The 9,946-nt window shown below is 31.9% G+C and overlaps 2 protein-coding genes across 2 annotated transcripts in view; one reads left to right on the top strand and one right to left on the bottom strand.

Annotated features, from left to right (window-relative positions):
* LOC107457940 (ADP-ribosylation factor-like protein 8c) overlaps positions 1-701 on the top strand; it is a 2,863-nt gene extending 2,162 nt beyond the window's left edge. The window contains exon 6 of the mRNA XM_016076134.3: positions 335-701. Coding sequence (XP_015931620.1) covers positions 335-452 — 118 coding nt within the window. The 3' untranslated portion in view covers positions 453-701. The remainder of the gene's footprint in view (positions 1-334) is intronic.
* Positions 702-5,637: 4,936 nt separating this feature from the next.
* LOC107457931 (probable inactive receptor kinase At1g48480) lies at positions 5,638-8,957 on the bottom strand. The gene is made up of 2 exons (XM_016076120.3): positions 7,484-8,957; positions 5,638-6,636 (listed from the first exon to the last, which is right to left on the bottom strand). Exons 1-2 carry the CDS (start codon positions 8,769-8,771, stop codon positions 5,993-5,995), a joined length of 1,932 nt encoding a protein of 643 aa, XP_015931606.1. The 5' UTR covers positions 8,772-8,957; the 3' UTR covers positions 5,638-5,992.
* Between the last annotated feature and the right edge of the window lie 989 nt (positions 8,958-9,946).

Here is a 9,946-nt window from a genome sequence, read left to right as displayed (position 1 = left end):
TCCTTGTAAATCAACAATTTATAATGTTAGTCCTTGTAAATCTTCTCGTGGTTTCAGTTCAAAAAATTTTCTAGAAAGAGTGAAAGAAATTGGTCTGTGTTATCATCCCACATACGAATCGGTTTCTGGCCTATGATTCAAATTACAAATAACTCTCTAAGTTCATGTCTATGTGAGATGATGAGAGGGACTAATTTCACCCCTGAAAGATTTTGGACCAAAACCACAAAAGAAAGTTTACAGGGACCAAAGATAAATTGCTAATCAAGGATCAAAAGCATATTTAACCCCTTTTTTTTCTTATGTAAATCTTTTTCTCCATGTGTTCTTTCAGAGAACTTGAGTCCATTAAAGACAGAGAGGTATGCTGCTATATGATCTCATGCAAGGATTCTGTAAACATAGATGTGGTCATTGACTGGCTAATCAAACATTCCAAAACTGCAAAATGATCCTTCTTTTCGATCAATATCTCAATTTTTAGTCATAGATGTTCAAGGTGTTGATGAAGCTTCCTTGTTGAATACATTCCCTTTAGCCTTAGTTGTGGTCCTTTTTTTCCACCATGAGTATTAGTTGTGATACTTTTTTGTTCCCCTCACCATGAATTTAGTTGTGGTTCAAGAAAGAGTGCATGTACTTTGTACAGTAATAAAACTGTCAGATCTCTTACCTGCAATGAACTTATCTTTTCATTAAAACTATGTCTGAATTTTAAATATGGAATGGTAAAATGGCTTTAGTTTTCAAATCCTGTAATTAGGAAGGATCTATGAAGGAGATTTTACTAAATTGTCGTGTTCATGTGTCAGACACATTTCAAATATGACATTTATCGACACTCGTCCGACACGCATGTTTGCTGTGTTTAACCGTGTCTTAATAAAAAATAAAAAATTCTTTTTTGGACATGTTTGGACAAACTTAAATACCATTACGTGTTAGTGTGTGCAATCTTATTCTTAACCTGGATTCTTGAAATAAAATATTTTATATTTTATATGTTTTATAAGATTTTAAAATTTATATGTCTACGTGTTTTGTATCGTGTTCGTGCATCATAGCAAAGGACTTAAGGATATTAAGGATATTACATATTAGTTTGAGGGCAATTTACTCAATTTACTCAATTAAAATGGATGTGAAGATTCTCTACTCAAATGCAATATTTCCAATTCGTTTACGTAAGTATCCTTTTTTGTTATTATGTAAACCGTGGTAGGTAACCACGGTGGTTGGCACGGTTTACACTTAGGAAACGTACATAAATCGCGGCTACTTACCACGGATTATGAAGAAAAAATGAAAAAAAGCTGTGAGCGTAAAACCTTGTTAGCTACCACGGTTTATGTTTAGAGTAGTATAAATACATAATCCGTGTTAAGTGTTCTAAATGCTACTAGAAACCGTTGTTGGTCACCACGCTTTATGAAAAATACCACGGTGTTAAGTGTTCTAAGTGTAAATTTGTCTTGTGAGTACATGTGAATATACAGCAAATTCATTGGTTAAATATCAAATTTTTAAATAAAATTCAGATTCATGCTTGATCCGTCATACTCGAATGTACTAAAACATATGTAAGAAATAAAAAAAAATACTAAATTCTAAATTCTAAAAAAATAAGTATAAAAAATAATTTAGCAGTCAAAATAATTATAAAATGTTATTTAATTAAACATTGATTCTTCCTTACTAATTAAATATTGTAAATTTAACTATTTAGTTTTATTAATGAAATTTTGTTTTTTAAAATATATTGGATCCTCTAAAGTTTGAATTTCACTTTAGAGAGTAAAGTATGATCTTCTACCCTTAAATAATTTCTCTTTCATATTTATTCTTGGTCCCACCTATGAAATCAATGGTGAGAGATCACACTTTACTCTCATAAAGTAAAATTCAAACTTTAGAGGATCCAAATCCTTGTTAGGATCTTTCTAACAGCTATATTTATTATTACTTTTAATTGAAGTCAATTTAATTTTTGTATGCTAGTTAAAATAACTTTAAATTATAGCGCTATTAATAAGGTTTATTCAATCTAATAGTTACAGTTAAATCATAACATTGCAGTTAATATCGAATGATGTTCAAGCTTTTTAAAAATCCTTCTGCTCATCACTATTTAATTTGTTGAACATTAATAATTTTATTCATCAAATGGTGTTCAAACTTTTTCTCACTCGTATATAAAATTTTTCTCCTCATATATATAAAATTCTTCTTCTCACATAATAGGCTATGGCCCAGAAGAAAGATAAATTTTAGATGCTCATTGATATGCCAACGTGGTTTACTGGTAGTTCAGAAAAACAAACATAATAGGCTAAGGCCCATGCCCCGTTTTCCATAAAAGGAAACATAGTAGGACTGAGATTATGAGAATTGTTTAAACAAAAAAAAAGGGACTCAGAATCGAGACAATTGACATCTATGACTAAATTTCCTTGTTATAAATTGAAGTTTTGAAATGAACTTTAATCTCTCAAGTTTTTTAATACCTAAATTCGTGATTCAGATATTGATGCTGCTACTTCTCAAATATTTTTTGTGAACTCAGATTAATTATATCATAGAGACCTTTCAATATAAAATTATAAATAGAGCTTACATCCTATTTTTAGTGCATAGATAATATGTTAATATAAATACACAATAACAACTATTGTTTAAATAATAATAATATTCAATGATTATTTGATAGGCAGGCATGACTCAAGACCCAGGGTCCTAATTGAAAAACCATACGCTTATTATCTTTGTTTAAGAAAGGAAAAAATAAAACAATCATGTGATGGAATATTTGTACACTTAAGCTAAGATCATTACTTTTCAAACCAACTGGAACAACCAAGTTTCAACGAATCAAAATTGCATCACAAGCTAAAGCAAGCTAACTAGCTAGCTAGATTTCTCTGTTATATACACATGTCTTTTTCTCCTTTTTGTCCCTCGAATGGCTATAATTTCAGATTATGAGTTATAAAGCATAGTTCTTTACAACTAAGTTTCAACAAACCCCCAAGTTTTTTTCAAAAAGCAAACGTTTTTGACAGTCTAAAATTATTCAAAAGAATAATGAATATGTCACTCTAAAAAGAAGTGCAACAAATAACAACATATGTCAATATCCACGAAAAAGAATAAATGCCTTCAAAGTAAAGCACGTAGTAGAAAAAAAAAATTCACAATCTATCTTTTTTTAACTAATTTTTTATTCTTTAGAGTTTTAGCGCTAGATCTATCTTGGAATTTGAAGACACCGTCACACAGATGATGTTCAATCCTTAAAGAGAGCCGTAACAGTATCTTTGTGAATTGTGAAGGCTGCTAAATTATTATTGTTGCTGTTGTTTATGTTTTTTTAAGGGGGAAAGAAAAGAAGAAATAATATTTAAACGAAAGTAAACAAAGCGGTAATTGTTTTCACTGTGGGTGAGGAAAAGCTGAATTTGCGTAAGATGGGATGAAGCAACAAAAAATTTGCCTAATAGGGTAGTATTAAAAAATGGTAAAAATAAAAATAGGGTTAATACTTAATAGTCAAATTAGTATCTGAAACATGCGACATTTTTTAAATTCGTCTGGAAAGATTTTATCAATCAAATTTACTAATTAATTATATTTGTCTTTTAGTTATTCAATTAACAATTTTTTTTAACAATTGATGATATAAAATGTTAATTAATAACATACATGACATCTAATATATCTAATTGGACGTTAATCAAATATATTTTAAAAATCTATTAATTTAGTCACTAGATGATATTGAAAATATAATTTATGTAATTGAAAAAAAGAACTAAATTAATAAATTTTCATAAATATATTTAATCAATATTCAATTAAGTATGTCAATTAACATTTATAATATCATTTGTTAATGAAAATTATTAATGTAGTGATTGAATGATAAATATAATTTATTTTTAATTTTTAATAGACTAATTTAATTAAAAAAATCTATAAATTTAAAAAATATTTTATTTTTAAAAATTAATTTGACTATTGATTTATAAGGATAAGAATAACTCTTTTTTGAGGGAGTGTTTACATGTGTCTTAGGAGTCTACTTTCTCTATTTAATATAATATTTCACTTCTTTAAATTGTGTTAGCATGACTGGTTTGGAGTGCAGTGGATAGAGTTGAAATTTTGTGTTTTCTTTAAAAGAGTGATGAAGAAGAGAAAGTGTTGAAATAGAAGAGGAGTGATTTTTAATACGTGTTATTATAGTATAATAAGATATTGGTGATCGTGGAAAATGCTTGTATCAAATTTTCTAAGTAATATATTTTAGAATAGAAAGGATGACAAATATATACAATTGAATGTAAAATTATCAAAATTCAAAAATATTTCTCTGGCTTCAATTTATAAGTGTGTAACCCAATGAATAAGCCAAGTGGTAAGAGGAACTAAATAATGCTTCTAAATTCTAAAATCTCTCTCACCACAGTCAGTGGCGTATGTTAATGGATGAAATTGAAGGAAACTTCAGTGAGAAATTGATGAAACATCCGCTCTTGTCTTAACTCATTTAGTGAACTGTAAGTACAGTATACTTTTGAAATCCTAAAAATAGAATTTAATTTTGATAAACTATTAATATAAAATAATTTTACACGTATATCATATATTAATAAAAATAATTACTTTTTATATTATTTAAAAAAAATGATGTAATTATACTACTGTGTAAATCATTTTATACTTTCAGTACATTAAAATGAAATTCCCTAAAAATAACCATTCCTTTAAATTTTTATGTGAAGATAAATTCAATTAGAAAAATGGTAATGTTAGAGTAAAATGTCAGACACGGCATAAACAAAAGCAAGACTAAGTTATGCAGTTTCCTATAGCATCAAAATAATTAGATGAAAGGTCTGATTTAGGTTCTGTAAGGGGAAGAGTATTGTATAGGAAAGAATAAGAGTGAATTAGGTAAGAATTAAATTAAATAAGAGCGAGAGACGAAGAATATAATTTTATTGAAGAGGAATTTTACAGAGAAAAATACTCTAATTTACATTCCTATTATTTCTATTTATAATAATTCACACTAACTAATAAAACTATACTAAGTAAACCTTGGATTCACTTTTACTCTTGGAAGTTGGAAGTAATGCTTAATCAAAAGAAAATGATTCAGAATTGAAAAATTAGTAGTTCATCTACTATAGATGACCACCTTAAGAATATGGGTGGCAGAGCAAATTGTATTAACATAATTTAAAATTTGGTAACACTTATCATGATTATATGTATTTGTTTATATAACCTTATTCTCTCATTTGAGGAAGATAATTTTCTATTTATACAAGTGTTTAGTGTATATTTTACGAAATATAAAAATAGTTTAATTTTAATACACTGATTTATACAGTCGTGCAATCACATTCATTATCATTACGTAATTAAATACAAGTCTAAAACTACATCATATTGTCAATGTATCAAAATTAAATTCATATAAAAATGCCAAATATATTATTACCTAAATTCCGAGATTAATTTATATTTTATGAACTAGGAAAAACTCAGTTAAATTTCATCAAACATAAAGAGACGAATATAATTTGCTAAAAAAAATTATGACACAACAATCCAACAATAATCAGGAAGAAGTGAAGGAGAAACATTCTAGATATCCAAACAGAGTATTCACAAGTCACCAAAACAAAACAAAAAAATAAAGTATTCACATTTCACACCAAATCCTGTGAAAATAAAAATAAAAATAAATAGATGTCTTTTTGTGAATGTAATGTAAATGAATTTGGGGCTATAGTAACATTGAAACCCCAAAACAAGACTCAAGGCAAATGACAAAAGGGAATTGAGGGTTAAGACAAAAGGGATCATGAACAACTGGTTCTATGAAAGTTCAATGAATAAACAAACAAACAAACTACAATAATATGCTATGCCAAAAATAGGCCAATGATGAAATAATGAAGGGTTTCTCTCTTCAGTTCTATGTTCAAGCTTGTGGGGGACCAGAATCAACAGAGTAGTACTGTTGTGAAAATTCATTTTTTTCTTCTTCTTCCTCTTTCTCTAAACTAGAACGTGAAATTTCCTGAATCCTGCTTTCAACCACCTCCATTGAAGGTCTCTTGTCGGGGTATTGAGCTGTGCATTCGAGCGCGAGCTGCAAGAGCTTCACCATTTCATCCTCAATGTTCTGGTACCTAAGGAGCTCCACGTCGAAAACCTCAGTGTTCCACTCGTCTTGAACCACCGACTGGACCCATCTTGGGAGGTCTACACCATCTTCATTCAGTGAGGAATGAGTGGGAGCCTTCCCCGTTAGGAGTTCCAAGAGCATTATACCAAAGCTGTAGACGTCTGCCTTTTGTGATACTTTGCGAGAGTCAGTGACCTCTGGGGCTCGATAGCCGGAAATACGGTTGGGTGTGGCGGTCGGGAGAGCAAGATGAGCAAGGCCAAAGTCGGAGACACGAGCTTCAAATGATTTGGTGAGAAGGATATTTGAGGATTTGATGTTTCCATGGGAGGATGTTGGTCCGTGTGAATGTAGGTATGCGACCCCACGAGCAGCGCCAAGGGCAATGGCAGACCTTGTTTCCCAATTCAGGGGAGTCCTGCCGGCGCCATTATTCGCTGTAACATGAAAACCGAAAAGCAAACTATGTCAAATAAGCTGTACTAATACTAAATTCATTCATTTGCATCCAAGTTCTGAAAATTTTCATGTTGGTTCAACTTAAAAGTTGCAAAAAGGATCATAAATGTTGATCATTTTTCATTCTAACAAGCATGACATCATATCTAAGACCAATGCACATTTGAGGTGAAAGTAGTACCATTTAGAAATTAGAACACCACAGGAGCTTACCAAAGAAATTCCTATTGAACTATTTTACATAAAGGGCAGTCCAGTGCACAAGCACCTTGTGTTAGGGAGGAGCCGCACCCAAAGGGTGTAATGTAGACAGCCTAACTTGATAATTACATATCAATGGCTGCTTCCACGGCTTGAGCCCTTGACATATAACCACCAAAATAAACTCGAGCAAAGAAATCACAATTACGAAAATTCAGGATCAGCTAAGATGAACAAAACTTCTGATTTCTCAGAAAATACTTTAGATAATAACTCTTGAAGCAAGATTTCATCTGCCATGTGCAATGGCCACCAAAACCCGTTATGATAACAATGTTGTCACTAACTACAAGCCTTCCTATTCAGAAAAACAAATTAGAAACACAAAGGGACAAATAAAAAGCAACAACTAGTTACACAATGATCTACCCTAAAGTAGACACAACAACAACAGCCACAATCATTCACTTAACTTGTAAACTAAAGAATCAGCATCATGACACACACACAGAATAAAATATATACATATAGAATTGAAAGTTGAAACAGTCCAAAAATGACAACAAAGCAAACAAGAAAAAGAAAGAAAAAAAGCACATTCTTTTTTTTTTTTTTTAGTTTTACCATGTAATAATGCAGACAAGCTTCCCATTGGCATGTAATCATACACAACAAGCTTCTCATCTTTGCTGAAGTAGTAACCCCTGAGTGGAACCAAATTCTCATGAACCATCTTCCCAACTTGCTCTATCTTCTCCCTGAACTCCCTCTCCGGCAGGGTAACATCCTTCAGGCGCTTCACGGCGACGCTGATCCCCAAATCCATCGTGGCCTTATAGGTGGTTCCGAATGTCCCTTTTCCAAGAACCTCAGCAGAAGCCCTCAGCAACTCTTCAAGATCAAAAGGCCTATTCACATCACCAAAGAATACTAAACTTTTTGCACCACCACCATTGCTCTTGCTTTCAACCTTTGAACCCGCAACGGCCGAAGAACCACTAGCACCACCACCACCACCACCATCTCGTGCCACGTCAGCAACCTCCACACTTTTTGGAGGTGCAGCCGCAGAAACATCCCTGGAATCAGTTTTTCTGGATTTTCTGCATAACAAGAACAAAAGCAGCAGAATCAAAATCGCTCCAATTACAGACCCAATAACAATACCCGCAATTGCACCGCCAGAGAGCTTATTCTTCTTCTTATGGCTCCCTCCTCCACCATTGTTACTACCAGGGCAAGCTTCAAGGGGCTTCCCACAGAGCTCATTCCCGGAAAAAGCGCTTTCATTCAACCCCGAAAACCGCTCCGGAACCGAGCCGTTCAACCGATTATTCGACACGTTGAACTGATGCAGAGGCGGAACACTAAGGTCAGGGATGCTCCCAGTGAAGTGATTATTCTCTAAATAGAGAGTATCCAAACGAGTAAGAGAATTGAACTTGGGAGAGATCTCGCCGCTGAAATTGTTCTTCCCCAAATTCAACCTAACCAAATTCTCCATAGAGAACAAGAAATCAGGGATTTGGCCATTGAAGAAGTTTCCCTGAAGGTAGAGGTTTCTGAGAGAGGTGAGTTTGGCGAAATCGGAGGGAATGGGACCGGTGAGTGCATTGAATCGGAGAGAGAGGGTCTGAAGCTCAGTGAGGTTACCCAAACCCAATGGAAGGTTCCCTGAGAGACCCATGCCTGGGAGCCTCAACGTTGTTACTCTGTTTCTCTTTTCGTTTTCGCAGAACACACCCGTCCATGAGCATGGATTCTGTTCCGTCAGGTTCCAGAGGAGGGAGCGACCACCAACAGTGGCCCGTAGGGTTAGGAGGGTTGCTCTGTCGGAGGCTAGATCGCCGCCGGAAACAATGGCGGAGGATAACAGGACGAGAAGTGTGGATAGAAACAGAGTGTTGTTCATGGTTTTTTGGTTGGGGAATTGTTTCTGGGTGAATGTTTGTGGGGGTTTGGGTGGGCTATAGTGTCGGCGCCATGGCGGATGTGGCGTTTGGAACGTGAGAAAAGGGGAAGAAAACGGAGAGGAAGTGAGCGAGAAAAAAGAAAATGGTGAGAGAGAAAAAGATTTATATAAACTATAAAGAGAAAGAGAGAGAGAGTGGCAAGTGGGTGTCACGTATATTATAACATAGAGCTCCACCTAGCAGATTTGCCTCCTTTATTCCCTTATTTCCTTCCCGCTTTGTGTTTTACTGTTTTACGCTGTAGATATTTACTTTGATTTTTTTCCTTTTTGTTTTTTCAAGTTAGTAGATATTTTGTCTTATAATTAAAATTTTGTGTTTCAATTTTAAGTTTAATTTTGATTTATTTAGTGTAAAGGATTTGATAGGTAAAAATTTTATACCATTATTCAATTAGATTTATGTAAGAGAGTTTTTGAAACCATTAAGTCAATCTAGATAAAAAAATTTATGTAAAATTAATTTGGATTGATCTAATAATTAATTTATTAGTCTATTTAAATAAATATTAAAAATTTAAATTTTATCTGTGTATATATTAATTTATTAGTCAATAAAAATTTTTTAAATAGAACCCAAATCTTAAACAGAATAATCTTTAACCTGCTAAAAAAAATTTGCAAAGATTAGAATTATATAACATACTTTAAGCAAGTGTTAAATAATTTATTTATTTTTGGAGAATGAATCTGAAAAGAATCTGAATAAATTCATTCGTGACATACGTAAAATCTTATTTATATATAATTCAAATTTTGTGGCTTATAAATTGACATATTTTTAAAAGAGATGTTCCCGTTATATTTTTAGATTCAATTTGAGATTTGAAGTGTAATAAATAATTTTTTAAATAATAAATTTATAAATTATTTTTTATTAATGTGATCATATACTAATTAATTGTTTGTGTAAAATTGTTTTATATTAATGATGTATAAAATTTAAATTATTTTATTTTATAAAAAAAATATTTTGTTCCAAAACTTTAATTAGATTATTGATATTTCTTACACACGTTTGTACGCGTGAATTATAGAATATAACTTATATTGATATTATAAAGAATTTATACATATAATTTGACAATATCTTTATATTTTGCACAATTATTAAT

This window comes from Arachis duranensis, chromosome 7, assembly GCF_000817695.3.
Source record: "Arachis duranensis cultivar V14167 chromosome 7, aradu.V14167.gnm2.J7QH, whole genome shotgun sequence".
NCBI lineage: Eukaryota > Viridiplantae > Streptophyta > Magnoliopsida > Fabales > Fabaceae > Arachis > Arachis duranensis.
The sequence above is the reverse complement of the archived record's forward strand: the minus strand, read 5'-3'. Positions and strand labels throughout refer to the sequence as shown.